At 37.3% G+C, this 19,508-nt stretch overlaps 1 protein-coding gene across 1 annotated transcript in view; it reads right to left on the bottom strand.

Moving 5' to 3' along the window:
• Positions 1–19,159, bottom strand: part of SCFD1 (sec1 family domain containing 1) — a 113,543-nt gene extending 94,384 nt beyond the window's left edge. Inside the window, exons 1-5 of the mRNA XM_065905847.1 lie at positions 19,049–19,159; positions 10,815–10,885; positions 9,100–9,188; positions 5,984–6,074; positions 1,402–1,524 (exon numbers count right to left, since the gene is read on the bottom strand). Coding sequence (XP_065761919.1) covers positions 1,402–1,524; positions 5,984–6,074; positions 9,100–9,188; positions 10,815–10,885; positions 19,049–19,109 — 435 coding nt within the window. The 5' untranslated portion in view covers positions 19,110–19,159. The remainder of the gene's footprint in view (positions 1–1,401; positions 1,525–5,983; positions 6,075–9,099; positions 9,189–10,814; positions 10,886–19,048) is intronic.
• Positions 19,160–19,508: the final 349 nt, after the last annotated feature.

The raw sequence follows: 19,508 nt of genomic DNA, 5'->3' as shown, positions 1-19,508 counted from the left end.
TTAAAAATTATGCCATTTGCAGATTGCCTAACTGGACAAAAATGAGAAGTTAGCATTAAAAAACAATCAAGAAAACAAGACTAGGCAATAAATTTTCAAGGACAGTAGCATTTTCAGGAAGTAGAATATACAAAATTTTTTTAAAAATTGTGGTGGGGATAGGAATGGATATCAATTTTGAAGAAAAACAATTTTAACTTTTATATTCATTTTAATCACACTTTCCTAAGAAAGTTATAGTAACTGGTTTTACATTGTGATCTGTATTTACAGAAATACAAATCAGGAGAAAAACTAAGAAAATTATTTGAGATATGTTAAATATAGTTAAATAAAAGAATGTACCTATTATTTCATGTAAAGCTAACGATATATTTTGGAAGAGAAAGAATAATAAGACATAAGCCTCAAGAACTAGTTAGAAGTAGTAGTGGACTATCTAAGAATGAAAAATCTGTTAAAGAATGGGAATTAAAAGCATGGTTCTTTAGTCTTTTATTTGCCCTACATCAGTTTGCAGAATTTTCAGCTATACCTTGTCCAAATTCAAGAAAGAAAAGGGCAAAACAGGGCTGGAAAACAAACAAACAAACAAACTAACAAAATCAGGGGTACAACCAAGAATATATTTTATAGATTTATTTATAATTGAGCTGAACATGACAAAAAATCACTATGATATAGAATTGTTGGCCTGTTGTGAATTCTTTCTTTCTTATAACATGCAATTCAGCCTCCTTGGATACCCTCTCCTAACTAAAAAAATATGTGAAGATAGTATGGTGACTAGTGTGGCTCAGATGGTAAAGAATCTGCCTGCCAATGCAGGAGACACAGGTTCATTCCCTGGGTCGGGAAGATCTCCTGGAGAAGGAAACGACAACCGACTCCAGTATTCTTGCCTGGGAAATCCCACAGACGGAGGGGCCTCGTGGACAACAGTCCATGGCATTGCAAAGAGTTAGACACAACTTAGTGACTAAACAACAACAAGAGCACAGTGATTACAGACACAACAGTGTCAAAACAGTCTGAGTATAATTTAGGACCACACAACTGTCAAGCTATTTCTAAGCTGAGCTAAAAAGATTATACAAATCCCAGCCTAAGACAAAAAATGATTCAGCTTTTTATTTTTGTCTTTCAAATTAGTCAATTAACAAGTTCCTTTAGTTTGGTTAGTTCAAGTTCAAGTTGAACTAGTTCAACTAGTTCAAGTTCAAGTTGCCTAGTTCAAGTTGAAGATAATTTACATTATCAAAACCTCTTTCTAGAAGTATTTTGAGTCTATTTCTTAGGTTGTTCTGGTCTTTTGTAATGAGACATCTATGCTGATCTAAAGGTTTCAGATTATTACTAAAGTTTACATTAACAAAATGTCAGCCAACCAAAATCTCTTACCTTGGCTACTTGTGTTACTGCACTAGCCGCTAATGCTGCATTTGCAATATCTTCCAGTTTACTTCTTGAAATAGCAGAAATAAAGTTTAAATAATATGATTCATAGAGTTGATTTCGAAGATCCTATGAATACAATGAATACTTCATTCTTACAGGATAGTATAAAAGATGACGACAAATTAAAAATCTTTTAGATGCAATAAGAGCAAGGTTTCTGGGGATAATATACATATTCAAAACACAGGTTGTACAAAGGATAGAAAAAATTATCCCAGGACAACAAATTTATAAAGAGGTGCTGGTTACTTGGTTACCAGGTATAACTGAAACATATTTTAATAATTAAAGCTATATTATATTATCAATAAAATCCTATTCATTAAAATAGTGCACAAAACTGCTTACACATAGTACCTATGTTCTTAAATGGTTTGTCTGGCGGCTCAGATGGTAAAGAATCTGCCTGTAATGCAAGAGACCCGGGTTCAATCCCTGAGTTGGGAATATTCCTTGGAGAAGGGAATGGCTACCTAATCCAGTATTCCTGCCTTCTTACATAGTTTAAGTGCTTATTATATGTGGTAGACACTACCTTCTACTGTTCTAGTCATGCGATGATTGTACACAGAAATGTTATCATTCTAACGACCAATTCTAGAAGTATTCCTTCGTTATCATCCAAAAATAGCATCATTTATAGTTATGTCAATTCTGAAATCAAATTTACTTATCTTCTTAAACTCATATTTAAATAAGCATATGGTTTCAAATCTAACATACCATCAATTTTAACAGGCACCACTGTTTCCCACAGCACTAAGGAAGAATTAATGCTGCCAATAAACTTCCAAAACACACCATCAATTTTAAGATACATAAGATTTTTGAAAATGTTGAAATATGAAAAGAGTCTGGTGACTGTGTGTAAGAGGTAGCTGAGCAGAGCAGCATTTCAAGGAAGACTGGGAGATTGGTTTAAAACTGAGAATTGAGAGAATGGATAAGTAAGTAATTATATTGAGGATATTGGGAGCCATGTTTCTTACTGTCAGAGAAAGAAATGATTAATTTGTAACGGGAGAAAGGAAAAGCTAGAATGAATCCTGTACTTCTGAACTGAAGCATGAAGGTTGTCTGTCCATCTATCTATCTAGAGAGAAAAGTAGGAATATATAAAGCATTAAATATTGATACACATATATTTCTTAGCTCTTTCCATTGAGAGGGCCTAAGAACTGTGACATCCTAGCAGCAATGAGTACCCAATGCTCAAACACCAATTTCTTTCTTTCTTTTTTTTAAGTTCTATCAGTTTATTGCTACCAACCAATCTCCCTCCACCTTCATGCATGTGTGCTCAGTCAGGTAACCTCATGGACTGCAGCCTGCCAGGCTCCTCTGTCCATGGACCTTTTCAGTCAAGAATACTGGAGTGGGTTGCCATTTCCTTCTCCAGGCAAACACCAATTTCTAAATACCATTTTCCACAAAAAGCAACCAACAGATGGTTCATTCTTGGGCTGGGACAGAGAAGTATAAAACGAGACTGGTATATTTTATTACGTCAGAAAGTAAAGAAATGATCAAAGAATGACAGAGACATTTCAAATGAAGTTGAATAACAAAGCAGCATACAAGATCTATACATAAAAGTCAACTGGGCATATACACACTTGCAATGAGCAATCCTAAAAATGAAATTAAGAAAACAATTCCAGGACTTCCTGGTGGTCCAGTGGTTAAGAATCCACCTTGCAATGCAGGGGATGTGGGTTTGACTCCTGGTCGGGGAACTAAGATCCCACATGCTGCAGAGCAACTAAGCCTGAGTGCCACAATCACTGAAGCCTGAGTTCTCTATAGCCCACATGCCACAACTAGAGAGTCTGTACACCCCAACAAAAGACTCCCATGATCCAACGAAGATCTTGCATGCCTCAACTAAGCCCCGACACAGCCAAAGAAATTCCACTCAAATAGTATTAAAAAATACAAAGGAATAAATTTAGCGAAAGAAGTGACCACTTACATTCTGCACACTACTAAGCATTATTAAAAGATCTAAGTAAATGGAAAAACACCCCATGCTCATGGATCAGAACATTTAATACTGTTAAGGTGGCAATACTCTCCAAATGATCTACAGAGTCACTGAGATCCCTAACAGAATCCAGGCTGGTTTCTGTATAGAAATTGACAAGCTAATCCTAAAATTACCATGAAAATTCAAAGGACCCAGAAAAGCCAAAACAATCTTGAAAACAAAGTACAAAGTTGGAAGACTCAACTTCCCAATTTCAAAACTTGCTACAAAGTAAGACTAATTAAAGGTAGTGCGGTACTGGCATAAGGACAGACACAGAGATCAATAAGAACCAAGAGTCCAGAAATAAATCAATTTATTTATTGTTAATTAATTTCTGACAAAGCTGCCAAGACTGTTGACTGGGGAAAGAATAATGAAGCTGGGAGAACTAGGTAGTTACAGGGAAAAGAATGAAGTTGGACAACTATCTTACAGTATATATAAAAACTAACTCAAGAAGTATCAAAGACTTAAATACAAGAGTCAAAACAATAAAAATCTTCAAAGAAAACAGAGACTTGGCAATTGTTTCTTGAATATGACACCATAGGACAAACAACTAAAGAACAAATAAACTTAAAATTAAGTTTAAAGCCAAAGTAAAACTTTTTTATGCTCCACAGGATACTAAGAAAGTGAAAGGAAAACCCACAGGATGGGAGAAAATATCTGCAAATGATATACTTGATAAAGGTCTATGATTCAAAAATATAAAGTACTTTAACAACTCAATAGTTAAAAAAAAAATTAAAAACTGAATAAGGACCATGAATAGACATTTTTCTAAAGATACAAACTGCCAATAAACACATGTAAAGATGTTTAATATAAATCATCAGGGAAATACAAATCAAAACCACAGTGAGATGCCATTTTACACTCACTAGAATGGCTACAATCAAATGTCAAATAATAAAAATTGCTGGCAAGGGTCTGGAGAAACTGGAACCCTCAAACACTGCTGGATGGAATAAAAAGTGATGCAACCACTTTGGAAAATAGTCTGGCAATTCCTCAAAAGGTTAACTGTGGTGTTATCACTTGATGCAGCAGCTTCATTCCTAGGTGTTCATGGACACAGGAGAAATAAAAACATATGTCTACACAGAAACTTGTACACAAATGTTTACAGAAGCATTACTTATAACAGCCACAAGGTGGAAGCAACCCACATGATAAATGGTTAAAATCTGGTATATCCAAACAACTGAATACTATTCAGCAATAAAAAAGAAAAAAGTACTGATACAACTACAGTATGGATGAATCTTGAAAACATTACACTAAGAGGAAGTGAGATACAACAAATAATGTACATGATTCTATTCATAATATGCAGAATGGACAAATGCACAGAAACAAACAGTACCTTAGGGTTGGGGGTTCAGGGGTCGGGGATATAATAGATAAGGTGATGAAAATGTTCAGTAACAGATTATTCCTCTTAGTAATGTCCCATCCATAGAGCCCCTCACTCTGCCCATCGGCTATCAACTCGATTGTGTCTGCTGTATTTGGAGTTGAGCTCAGTTCTGCACTAATGCCAGAGGCTCAAATAAAATCTGTCTTGCTGGTTTTTAAAAAAACAAACAAACAGGGTTAATTGTATGGTGAATTATATTTCAATAAAGCTGTTTTAAAACAAGGAAAGAGGAAAGGATTGATAAACTGTACTTCTTCAAAAATTGGCATAACCGGGGTTTATGCAGGGTAAAAGAAAGCTGGGCATTATTAGCTATATACGACACAAAATATGTGATCTTCACAAACAAACAGAAATTTGATTCAACAGTCAACAAGTAAAGAGCTTGTGACTTACTGCAGACACTGTTAGGTACCTATCCAATATCTATTTCCCCTTCTTCCTTGCTAAAAGAAAAAAGATTTTATTTGGGGGTGGCAAAACACTCATCTAAAGCTTAACTTTTGTGACCTCCCCTGATGTTAATTCTATGCAATGAGACATAAACCAAAGTCTTCTGGGAGTTTCTGGGAAAGCTCAGTTTTCTTGATCAAAATCAATAGTCAGGGCTATCATAGTCCATTTCTCCCTTCTTCTTGCCTATATCACATAGATGTGATATCTAAAATTGCAGCTACCACTTTGTATATGTGAAGCAACAACCAAGACAATGGAAAATGACAAACTAAAGACGATAGGTCAAAAAGATACCAGAGACCTGAATCTTTGTCTAACAGAGCTGCTGTACCAACTTGGACCTCCTACTCTCAGAATTATATTTCTATTCTTATATTAAAGCTAATAGATTTAGGTATTCTGCTTCTTAAGGCAAGAGTTTTTCTCGATAAATATAATGCTTGATCAGTCAAAAAGTTTTAAATCTTTCAGTCTACAGAACATTCAAAGATAGTCTCAAAAATCAAAGTGGGAAATTAGGTAAGGAACTTTCTGATTTTTCACAATGGACATCTTAAAAATTAAAAAAAAAAAAAGTTTCCACCTTCAAGAATCGAGAAAATAAGAGCTCATGTTACCTGACACATTCTGTCAATATTTTCTTCAGTTGGCATTACAAAGTACACTGCGGGAACATCTGGAATAGGATCTCGATCAGAGTGCAAAAGCCTATGAGATGTAAAGAATATAAAATTTACTTTTTTCTTAATCACTTATCTAAAAAGATAGTTAAAAACAGTACTTCTCAAACTAGAAGTTTATCAGTTCAAGGACAGTGACCCGTACTCTAAAAGCTCTTACTGCAATTAATCATTTAACCCAGCTTTCTTCTTATATCAATGTTAATATTATTTATTAGTAAGATCCTAATCTCAGTTTTAATTTCTTCTACTCCAATCACTTTACTTCTAATGCCTCTTACGGTCAAGAGTTTCTTCTACCAATATTCTCTCTGAATGAGAACTAATACACATTCAAAATCAATTTTATTCCCATTTTTCTTAGAAATATGGTGGGAAGAGGTAAGTGGGAAGAAACTGCTATTCTCTGAGTGAGAGAAAACAGAAAGTTGGAACCATCTTTAGAATCTTTAGAAGCGATGAAACATTTAGCTATAAATAAAATCAAATATATATTTTAAATGAAAGGTATATGAATGCTTCCTTAAATCTTTAAGACAACATATACCATTCTATTTATTGCTTCATGAGAATGCATAAGAGATCAGCTAAGCATCTCATAGACTGTACAACCTGATAGCTTTTTCTTTTACAATTCAGGGAGTATAATCATTCAAATATCCCAACAGCAAATGAATGACAAAATGTCTTTACTGCTGTAAGATTTTACCACATTTATATCAGGAAAAAAGAGAAATATTCTATTTCTACAATATTCCAGTCATCCTTCTGTAAGCAATATCCCATATACAATCTTCTACATATATCCTTTTACATATACAAGTATTTCAGTCATCCTTCTATGAAGAAGAGAGTCAAAGAGGCCCATGCTGCCACTTCTTTCCGTATGTCTGGCTGCTGCTAACATCAAAAGGATTATAATGTGCTGGCAGCCATTGGTTGCTGTCGCATTACCCTGACTATCCAACTATCTAAAAGGCTACAACCACCTTTTCATGATCTGGAAACCTGTAATTACTATTTTCTACAAATTAGCTTAAATCAACTTGCAGATTATTTATAGTAACTGATGAAATATTCTCCAGCAAAAAAAAGGAAGAACAGTCAGACACAGGGTGCACAGCAATTTACCAGAGTAGCTATATATTAATAATCTTTTCATGTTCTCATGTCAATAGCAACATGTATGCAGCAAGAACACACAACTCTCAACTGGCAGAATATCTTGTTACTCTTTTAAGAGTATTGAGGCTTCGCTTTTGTTAGTCACTATTTCTGAGCCACTATGGTTCAGTAGACAAACAGCCCAGCATAAGTGGTCAGGCAATCTGTCCACAACTCTGCAATTAATTACCTATACAATTATGGGACAATCACTCAAACGCTACAAACTTTAGTCTTTTAATTTGTAAAATAAAATAAAATAAAAATTCATTTGCTGCCTTAAACAATAAGGCAGCAAAAATAACCAATGCTTAAAACACACCATCATTTTCAAGGATGGCATAAAGCTTAACTTCAGTTCAGGTTATAAGCATTACAACTCACCAACAATAGATGTGTACTTTAAGTCTGACATAAAAATGAAAGGAAAAATCTGTCAAATATTATATTTCATCAAACCTAAGGTGCTATCAATTTTAAAATGTATTATTTAAACAGACAGAAAACTTGTGCCCATTAAACTATGTCATGGCATTAATAAGATAGACTTCATTAAACTATGTCATGGCATTAATAAGATAGACTCTAATTTCATAAATATTAAAAACTAAAACTATTTTTTAGAATCAATGTAATAGTCTATTAATTTACAACAAATATTTAATATAAAACTGAAGAATTTAAGAATTTAACCAGATTCTGATATGCTACTCATTGGAAATCTAAATCACATTCCCAATAAGAGCATGTTATAATTCAACATATTAGAGTATCACAGAATGAAAACTGATAATGTCCTAAAAAAACAAAATGCAAATAGGTTAGAATGTCATAAAATTGGACTCCTTCAGTACATAAAAGTATTAGTAGCTATTCAAGAATATAGTCCTCTCTAAATGTTCCATTAGGTTAAGTATGCAAAGTAACGCAATTTATTTGCTTTACCAGTCATATCATAAGGAATATAATCAAATAAATTCAGTGGTTAAGAAGACAACATAAAAAGTCCCTTTGGAGATTGACTGTCATTATTTCCTAGTTACTTAAATTTTTCATATTAAAGATATACCAATTTAGATATTCCTCTTTTAAAAAAGTGTTTTTTTTTAATCCCTCACTGAACTATAGTTTTACTTGATAACTGTACTTATTTTACTTTCATATATGACCACTTTGACAGCCAAATAACATAGTAAGCCTAAGTATTAGTGTAACTACAAAGAATAATAAACAGAAAGCTCCACCTGTCATCAGACATCATAAAATATTTACAACTGAATCACTGCTCATCTTTAAAAGGGAGGAAAGTAAATCCAATTAGGAATTGGGGGTGATTCTTTGAAATTAAAAATATGTTTTCTATTTCTTTCTACCTAAAATAATGTGACAACACAGATCAAGAGTAGGAACAGGTATAATTACAATCACAAACATTAAAAATAAGTCCTATATATGACATAAATACAGGACCCATTCAGAGAGAGAAAATATAAGCATCAAGCAAGGCTGATATTCCTCCTACTATTAATAATCACAATTATTGAACTGTCCTTATAAAAAGAGTATGTCAATTAAAGGAATAAAAAAATTTCAAAGCTGAAAGAGACCTTCAGACAACCAGTTCCTTTCCTTTACATAAGAAAGCAAACCAATCTGTAGGAAAAGACACAAAAGAGAAAATTTAAATTCTCAGACTGAGGATTATTTTTTCCTTTGGAAATAAAAGGTTTAAGAGAAGAGGAAAGAATGTTGTTTTCTATATACAAGCACTATAACCTAATATTATTTTCTTAATAAACAACCCTAGGAATTTGATTTCTGGGTGGCTAATATTTGTTAACAATGTATTTGAAAACAAATGTCATTTCTAGAAATATGTTAAAACTCACAGATGCAGAGTTATTCCCATGTCTCTCAGCTCCTTCACAGATAGCAAAGGGGAGATGATATCTTGGCCAAATCTGTCATAAATGAGCACCTAGTTAAAAACAAAAGAGTCACGTGTTTTTAAAACATAATTATCAATGAACAGTCAATAGAGAACCCTTTATTAAGATACTGTTGAAGTACATTTTATTTTATTTTTGCCACACTGGGCTGTCAGTTCCCCACCCAGGGATTGAATCCGAGACCACTGCAGTGGGAGCACAGTCTTAACCACTGGACCGCCAGGGAAGTCTGAGTACATTTTATTTTAATATACTAAATTCTTATACTTACCTCAATTTAATATTTTTCACAATTATTTACCAAAATGTCCATTTACCTAGTAATTCATTCTTTAGAAGTGTTATTACTCTGGTTAAGGTAAATTATTATGTAAATTCTTCTTATAAAGTACTTTTTTCTAGGTTAAAAAACATACTGGAAACTATAACATACTAGAGACTATACTAAGATATAGCTTATTATATCTTAAGCTATAATAAAGGACTTTAAACATATAGTAAACTCAGATACACTCCCCTATCCAGTTCACATATATCCTTTCTAAAAAAAGAGAAGTAAAAATCAGTCTTCCCTTGTGGCTCAGCTGGTAAAGAATCTGCATGCAATGCGGGAGACCTGGGTTCGATCCCTGGGTTGGGAAGATCCCCTGGAGAAGAGAAAGGCTACCCATTCCCGTATTCTGGTCTGGAGAATTCCATGGACTGTATTGTCCATGGGGTAACAAAGAGTTGGACACAACTAAGCGACTCTCACCTTCAAAAAGTAGTTACTCTCAAAACTAATGCTTAGCAAATTCAAAGACATATTTATAAAAATCTTCCTGCTCTAGTTACAAAAGGTTGGATGTTGCAGAATTCAAATTCTTCTTTACACCTCAATACACCATATTATTAATCTTGTGATAACAGAAGTGATGGGTAGGGAAAGAATTTGACACAAATCTGAACCCCATAAATTTTCAAGTTATTTAATTCATATGCTCAATATAGGCACTAGAAATAGTAAGTATTGCAAAGGGAAATAGGAAGATGACCGCAAATAAACAGGAAGGAAGAGGAAAATGAGGGAACCTGCTAAAGCTTAAACTGTAAATTCAATATAGATGATTTTAATCACCTTTATTAGTGTTAACCCAAAGGACTTATGGGGAATCATAAAAGTTTTCAAAACACTCCAAACTGTAACCAAGTTGATTTGCTTTTAATTCGTAGAAAGAGAGAAGTATAAAGTGGCTATAATCTAATAAATTTTAAACCAAATCAATTGCATTATAATCTCTTTGAAGAAAAAGAGGGAATTAACAGACACAAACTATTAATAATATACATAAAACAGATACACAACAAGCATTTACCATATAACACAGGGAACTACATTCAATATCTTGTAATAACCTATAATGGAAAATAATTTGAAAGAAATCTCTGTATATAACAATCACTTTCCTGTACCCCTGAGATTAACACAATATTGCAAGTCAACTATGCTTCAATTAAAAAAAAAAAGATTCACATTAAGAAGCCATGTTAAATAAAAGCAAATATTCATGCATTACAACTAAAATGTGTTACTGTTTGTATTAACAAGAAATCCCTTCCATCACCACCAATAAGGGCTGAGAGAAAGAATCTCCATTAAAATAAAAGTCTCTTACCTTCCATACTGGTTCTCCAGTGCTATTTTTAACATGAGGCACATTAAAATTCAACATACGCTTCAAAGCCACTGGAAATGAAAACAGTTTTATTAAATATTACCAATGTCTGTGATTTCACTTCCTCCCACATTTATTACTTATTACTTCAAAACAAAATGCACAAATCACTCTGGAAAAACTGATTAATCAAATGACTTTGTAAGACAGTTTCATCAACAGCTAAAAGGCAGGTGTCTAGAAGATTTTCTAACATGCGCTAAGTATCTGTTTCCACATGAAAACATGAAAAATGTTCAGGAAGAAGACTTTTCCATGTCTCCTGATGATACCACACTATATTTTATGTAGATGCAAAAAAAAATCCTGTCAATCATGAACTTGCAGTGGCCTCAATAGATAAACTGGTGCTGTTGTCTGTTTATTGTGTGGCTAAACAAACAGATTAAGATCAGTATTGATGGGCTTCCCTAGTAGCTCAGCAGTAAAGAATCTGCCTGCCAGTGCAGGAGACATGGGTCCAAACCTTGGTCCAGGAAGATGCCATACACCATGGAGCAACTAAGCTCATGCATCGTAACTACTGGGCCTGTGATTTGAGACCTGGGGAATCGCTAACTACTGAGCTCATGTACTCCAAGTAGTAAAGCTTGTGCATCCTAGGAGTCCGTGCTCTGTAACAAGAAAAGCCACCACAATGAGAAGCCCACACATTGCAATGAAGAGCAACCCTCAATCTCTGCAACTAGAGAAAAGTCCATGCAGCAATGAGGGCCCAGTACAGTCAAAAATACATATATACATTACTTTTAAAAAGATCAGTATTGATAGAAATAAAAATCATCTATATTTAGTTGGTTCAAAACCTTCATACAGTAGTTCTATTTTTAAGCTGTCCTGGAGTGCATTCTATGGCAAATTTATCCTGTCAGATCCACTAGTGAGACTTTCCTATAGATGTGGTAGGTAACTGATAAACCCTGATTAAAAAATATACAATTCTATAATCACAGAAGTTACACTCTACAGGTTATAGCATTTTGTGGTTTTTATCGCTCTTCTGTTCATGATTTACAGCAGACTCAGTACTCTTGCCTGGAAAATCCCATGGACAGAGGAGCCTAGTAGGCTACAGTCCATGGGGTCACGAAGAGTTGGACACCACTGAGCAACTTCACTTTCACTTTTCACTTTCATGCACTGGAGAAAGAAATGGCAGCCCACTCCAGTGTTCTTGCCTGGAGAATCCCAGGGACAGAGGAGCCTGTTGGGCTGTCATCTATGGGGTCGCACAGAGTCGGACACGATTGATGCGACTTAGCAGCAGCAGCAGAAATGTTTTCTAAGAAAAACTAAAATCTTGCTATACTTTTATGTCCCCTTCATGGATCACAGCATTGTTGTGGCGAAGGGGCTTGCATAATTCAATGAAGCTATGAGCCATGCCATGCAGGGCTACCCAAGAGAGACAAGTTAATGTGGAGAGTTCTGCCAAATTATGGTCCACCAGAGAATGGCAAACCACTCCAGTATTCTTGCCGTGAAAACCCCATGAACAGTATGAAAAGGCAAAAAAATATGATGCCAGAAGATGAGTCCCCAAGGTTGGTAGGTGTCCAACATGCTACTGGGGAAGAGCTAAGAAATAGCTCCAAAAGAGTGAAGAGGCTGGGTCAAAGCAGAAATGACACTCAGCTGTGGATGTGTCTGGTGGTGAAAGTAAAGTCTGATGCTGTAAAGAACAATATTGCATAGGACCTGGAATATCAGGTACATGAATCAAGGTAAATTGGATGTGGTCAAGCAGGAGATGACAACAATAAACTCTGACATCTTAGGAATCAGTGAACTAAAATGGATGGGAATGGGCAAATATAATTCAGATGACCATTTAATTACTACTGTAGCCAAGAATCCCTAAGAAGACACTAAGTAGCCCTCAATGAAAGAGTTCGAATTGCAGTACTTGGGTGCAATCTAAAAAACGACAGAGTGATCTCGGTTCATTTCCAAGGCAAACCATTCAACATCACAGTGATCCAAGTTTATGCCCTAACCACTAAGGTCAAAGAAGCTGAAGTAGAATGATTCTATGAAGACCTACAAGATCTTCTAAAATAACATCAAAAAGAGATGCCCTTTTCATCACAGGGGATTGGAATGCAAAAGTAGGAAGTCAAGAGAGATCTGGAATAACAGGCAAGTTTGGCCTTGGAGTACAAAATGAAGGACAAAGGCAAAAAGTTTTGTCAAGAGAACACTTTGGTCACAGAAAACATTCTCTTCCAACAACCCAAGAGACGACTCTACATACGGACATCACAAGATGTCAATGCCAAAATCAGACTGAATTATATTCTTTGCAGCCAAAGAGGAGAAGCTTTATACTGTAAGCAAAAACAAGACCTGGAGCTGTCTGTAGCTCAGATTATGAGCAGCTTAATGCAAAATTCAGGCTTAAACTGAAGAAAGTAAGGAATACCAGTAGGCCATTCAGGTATGATCTAAATCAAATCCCTTATGATTACAGAGTGAGATGACAAATAGATCTAAAGGATCTGATCAGATAGAGTGCCTGAAGAACTATGGAATGAAGTTTGTAACACTGTACAGGAAACAATGACCAAAACCATCCCCAAGGAAATGAAATGGAAGAAGCCAAAGTGGTTGTCTGTGGAGGCCTTAGAAGTAGCTTAGAAAGAAGAGAAACAAAAGGCAGGGGAGAAAGAAAACGATGCACTCAGCTGAATGCAGAGTTCCAGAGAATAGCAAGGAGGTAACAAGGCCTTCTTGTTGGCAAAGTAATGTCTCTGCTTTTTAATATGCTATCTAGGTTGGTCATAATTTTCCTTCCAAGGAGTAAGCATCTTTTAATTTCATGGCTGCAGTCACCATCTGCAGTGATTTTGGAGCCAAAGAAAATAAAATCTGACACTGTTTCCACTGTTTCCCCATCTATTTCCCATGAAGTGATGGGACCAGATGCCACGATCTTAGTTTTCTGAATGCTGAGCTTGAAGCCAATGTTTTCACTCTCCTCTTTCACTTTCATCAAGAGGCTTTTTAGTTCCTCTTCATTTTCTGCCATAAGGGTGGTGTCATCTGCATATCTGAGATCATTGATATTTCTCCTGGCAATCTTGATTCCAGCTCATGCTTCATCTATTACTGTGCCAACAAAGGTCCATCTAGTCAAGGCTATGGTTTTTCCAGTGGTCATGTATGGATGTGACAGTTGGGCTGTGAAGAAAGCTGAGCACCGAAGAATTAATGCTTTTGAACTGTGGTGTTGGAGGAGACTCTTGAGAGTTCCTTGGACTACAAGGAGATCCAACCAGTCCATCCTAAAGGAGATCAGTCCTGGGTGTTCATTGGAAGGACTGATGCTCAAGCTGAAACTCCAGTACTTTGGCAAAGAGTTGACTCATTGGAAAAGACCCTGATGCTGGGAGGGATCTGGGGCAGGAGGAGAAGGGGATGACAGAGGATGAGATGGCTGGATGGCATCACCAACTCGATGGACATGTGTTTGAGTAAACTCCAGGAGTTTGTGATGGACAGGGAGGCCTGGCGTGCTGCGATTCATGGGGTCGCAAAGAGTCAGACACAACTGAGCGACTGAACTGAACTGAACTGAACAAGGCCTTCTTAAATGAACAGTGCAAAGCAGCAGAGGAAAACAACAAAATGGGAAAAACTTAAGATCTCTTCAAGAAAACTGAAGATATCAGGGAACATTTCATGTAAAGATGGGCACAATAAAGGACAGAAACTTTAAGGGCCTAAAGAAGCAGAAGAGATGGCAAGAACACACAGAAGAACTATACAAAAAAGATCTTCATGACCCAGACAGCCACGATGGTGTGGTCACTCACCGAGAGCCGGACATCCTGAAATGTGAAGTCAAGTGGGCCTTAGGAAGCATTACTATGAACAAAGCTAGAGGAGGTGATGGAATTCCAACTGAACTATTTCAAATCCTAAAAGATGATATCAAAGTGCTGCAAAGTGTCAGCAAATTTGGAAAACTCAGCAGTGGCCACAGGACTGGAAAAGGTCAGTTTTCGTTCTAATCCCAAAGAATGCCAATGTCAAAGAATGTTCAAACTACTGCACAACTGCACTCATTTCACAAGCTAGCAAGGTCATGTTCAAAATCCTTCAAGCTAGGTTTCAACAGCATGTGAACCAAGAACTTCCAGATGTACAAACTGGATTTAGAAAAGGCAGAGGAACCAGAGATCAAATTGCCAACATCCACTGGGTCAGAGAAAAAGCAGGAGAATTCCAGAAAAACATTTACTTCTGCTTCATGGACTATACTAAAGCCTTTGACTGTGTGGATCACAACAAACTGTAGAAAATTCTTAAAGAGATGGGAGGGGCAGACCACCTTACCTGTGTCCTGAGAAACTTGTATGCAGGTCAAAAAGCAACAGCTAAAAAGGGACACGGAACAATGGACTGGTTCCAACTGAGAAAGGACTACGTCAGGGCTGCATATTGTCACCCTGCTTATTTAACTTATATGCAGAGTACATCACGTGAAATGCTGGGCTATATGAAGCTCAAGCTGGAATCAAGGTTGCCAGGGGAAATATCAATAACCTCAGATAAGCAGATGACACCACACTAATGGTAGAAAACGAACAGGAACTAAAGAGCCACTTGATGATGGTGACAAGAAGAGAGTAGAAGAGCTGGCTTAAAACTCAACATTAAAAAAACTAAGATTATGGTATCCAGTCCCATCACTTCATGGCAAACAGAAGGGGAAAATGTGGAAGCAGTGACAGATTTTCTCTTTTGGGGGCTCCAAAATCATTAAGGATGGTGACTGCAGCCATGAAATTCAAAGACGCTTGCTCCTTGGAAGGAAAGATATGACAAGTCTAGATAGTGTATTAAAAAGCAAAGATATCCCTTTGCTGACAAAGATCCATCTAGTCAAAGCTACGGTTTTTCCACTAGTCATGTACAGATATGAGAATTGTACCATAAAGAAGACTGAGTAATGAATAACTGATGTTTTCAAATTGTGGTCCTGGAGAAGACTTCAGAGTCCCTTGGACAGCAAGGAAATGAAACCAGTTCATCCTGAAGGAATTCCACCCTGAATATTCACTGGAAGGACTGATGCTGAAGCTGAAGCTGCAATACTTTGGCCACCTGATGTGAAGAACCGACTCACTGGAAAAGACCCTGATGCTGGGAAAGACTGAGGTGGTTGGACAGCACCACCGACTCAATGGACATGAGCTTGAGCAAACTCCGGGGGATAGTGAAGGCCAGGGAAGTCTGGTTTGCTGCAGTTCACGGGGTTGCAAAGAGTGGGATATGACTTAGCAACTGAACAACAACAACAATACTTTCAGATGAAACTGAGATTGCCAATATTCAAGGGAGGGTAGCTTATTAAATGACTGGGAACCCTAAAATCTACCTGGTTGATTTTTAAAAAGCATTTGAATCAGGTTTTATTAATACAGAATAATCTACAACCTAAACACCTACCAGAGGAGTTTATAATACTCAAATCACCTGGGTATCAATTTACACCATCTTAACTCACTAGAAAAACTTCTAAATGCTTATTTCTGGAGGCAGGTAAAAAGAGGAGATTGCACTTCAGTGATAAATATATTTATATGTACAGAGATATAGAGATGGTGTTTTGGTAAAATGCTTGTACCTTATATCCAGACAATAATACAGATTGCCAATAATTTGGACCTACTGCAGAAGCTCACAGGTGTTATAATATTTCACTTTAACAGAGGACTACTAAGAAGATTCACAGCCTGGGTTACATATGAGTTTCAGGTGCATGGTGTTCTCCAGAAGGCCTTCACTAATGGAAAGCAGCCCATGTCAGCAGATATTCCCACATTTGCCTTCTCACCTCCATCATGGTGAATTTCCCCAATTGTAAGCCTTGGTTAACTTGTTAACAGGGATTCTGACACCATGGAGTTGTTAATAAAGTAAATAGTCTATGCTCAAGAATATATAAGGATGTATTTTGGGCTTCCCTGGTGGCAAAGAATCTGCCTGCCAATGCAGGAAATGTGGGTTTGATCCCTGAGTTGGGAAGATTCCCTGGAGGAGGAAATGGCAACCCATTCCAGTATTGACTGGGAAATCCCATGGACAGAGGAGCCTGGTGGGCTACAGTACAGTGGGGGTGTCACAGAAGAGTCAGACACACCTAAGCAACTAAATAATAACAATTTTACTTTCATTAGAGTAATTCTCTAAAGGCTTAAATTCATTGCTTTTAACTGAAAAGACCAAACATACTATCTGCAGTCCTAGACTTTGCTAATACAGTTTCATCCTTACCTGGAATGCATTCTTCATTCACTATACAATCAACTACACTTACTATTCACTCAACAAATGTTTAGTGAGTGTTTATACCATCTGCCAGACATTGCTCCAGCTATTGGCACTAAACAAAACATTCAGTCAAAATTACTTCTCATTAAGCAGCTTTCATTCTAGTTGGGGGGAGAAAGATAGCAAGTAAAACATGTGGTATGTGGGATTACGATAAATGCTATGGAGAAAAACAGAGACGACAGGTAGAAGAGATGGTTGTGGTGTAGTTTAGTCAGGAGAGGCGTCCTGAGAAGCAACATCTGAGGAAAATCCCAAAGGTGAGGAAGTGAGCCATATAGATCTCTCTGAAGGTAGTATTTCAGAAAAAGGAAAGGCTCTGAAGTGCATTCTGGTGTGTTCAAGGAAAGGAGAGAGTAATTAGCAAGTGAGTCAGAAAATTGAGTGGAAAGCAGATCATATAGGGCTTTGTAGACCACCTGTGGCTTTTACCATGACTGAAATGAGAAGCTGCTAGAGTTGTTGCTGCTGTTTAATCACCAAGTCATGTCTGACTCTTGCAACCCCATGGACTGTAGCCCACCAGGCTCCTCTGTCCATGGGGTTTCCCAGGCAAGAATACTGGAGTGGGTTGTTATTTCCTTCTGCAGGGGATCTAGCCCACCCAGGGACTGAACTGGGCATGTGGATTCTACAACTCTGAGCCACCTGGGAAGCCCCAGGCTGCAAGAGGATTTTGAGCAAGTATGTGACATGATCACTCCTGGTAATGTGGGGAAAAAAATGAAGGTGAACAGGAATTTAAGAGCTCGTTATGCAATGTGTCAGTAGCAGACAGAAATCTATTACTAATTGTTTCTTTGAATTTCAAAGGAAGGAATCAAGTATAGCCAAAATCCTTTCTGTAGGCCATATTAATTGTAACCAGTTATATTCCTACTCAGATTTATATGCAGAAGAACTTAACTACAAGAGACACAACTTTCAACTTGAAAATTCTTGATGCCTTATTTCTGTTAGCTCCTCAGAATTAATGGTTTGACAACTATCAAGACAATTAGCGAACAGGTATAAACTATTAGTTTTATCTAACAGGTGTAAACCAAGTTGTCAACAAAGTTTCAAAAAATATGACAAAACTAACATTATCTAAGGTGGAAAAAAAAGTGCAGAAGCAGTATTTTTTTTTTACTCATACCTTCACGGTGTAAATGGAAAGTATATAAGCATGTTCTACTAAACATGAAACTAATAATGCATTGTTTAAAAACACTGGTCTACCAAGTAATAGGAAAGGCATTCATTCGTTTTGCTATTCTTACATCCCATCCCAGCATGCTAAGGGTGGAAATCATTATCTAGGCATCTCTCTTCAGATTAGTTCACAGGAGAGAAATGGCAGACTGGAACCTGCTCTGAAAAGAATATTTAAATTTTGTAATTGTAGTGGTAGGACGGAAAGATGAAACTCTCAACATTAAAATGAGAGAACCAAAAAATAAAATAAAAAATAAAATAAAATGAGAGAGAACCGAACCACGCACAGAAACAAACGCGAAGACCTCATAGATGGCAACAAAGGGCGGGAAATGCCAGGGGCCAGATCTTGTCGCTACGGCTTTCTGAGACCCAGTAGGAAAGACAAAAGAGCAGGACCGTAGTAACCCGCTCACCCCTAAAGCCCCTTCTCCAGTACCACATCAGAGGGCCGACTTCTCAAGCTAATGAAATCTCTTCCCTAAAAACTCAAAAGGGGAGGGGTTTTCGATGCCCTGAGAGCTGGATTAAACTCTGAGGTCCGTTTTCGAGCTGCACGCAACGCGACCGAGTGAGGGCGATAAGCTGAGGAAGATGTCCTCAAGCACAAAACCGCAGAGAAGGGAGTAAGCTGGTACCTGTTTGTCTCTCTCGGATACTGGCTGCGGCTGCGGCGGCCGCCATCTTGGCTCCCACCATCCACTGCCTGGCTGGCGAGCCTAGCCTGACGGCGACGTGGCCGGCACGACCGCCCCGGAAGCAAAGACCAGATGGGAGGGACCACAAAGGGCCGGCCCCGCCTCCTCCAAGGTGACCGCCCCCCACCACCCCGGCCCGGCCCGGCCCGGCCCGACCCGCCCTATGCCCTCAGCTTTCTCCACTCAATTTGGAGACCCAATAAGAGAATGACACCTGAATACCTGATACTGTTTACCTTACAGCGGCGGGACAGGAGGGATTTTTAACCTATCAAGCCCCAACTTCTTAAAGGGTAGCTACTTTAAATTGCGCTGATAGAGCAGGAGCGTGTTGTAGTGCTAAAAACCTAATTAAATGCAGGACTGTTGTTTGGTCATCTACAGATATCTTATGTTGTTT

The sequence above is a fragment of the Muntiacus reevesi genome, chromosome 15 (assembly GCF_963930625.1).
Source record: "Muntiacus reevesi chromosome 15, mMunRee1.1, whole genome shotgun sequence".
Lineage (NCBI taxonomy): Eukaryota > Metazoa > Chordata > Mammalia > Artiodactyla > Cervidae > Muntiacus > Muntiacus reevesi.
The sequence above is the reverse complement of the archived record's forward strand: the minus strand, read 5'-3'. Positions and strand labels throughout refer to the sequence as shown.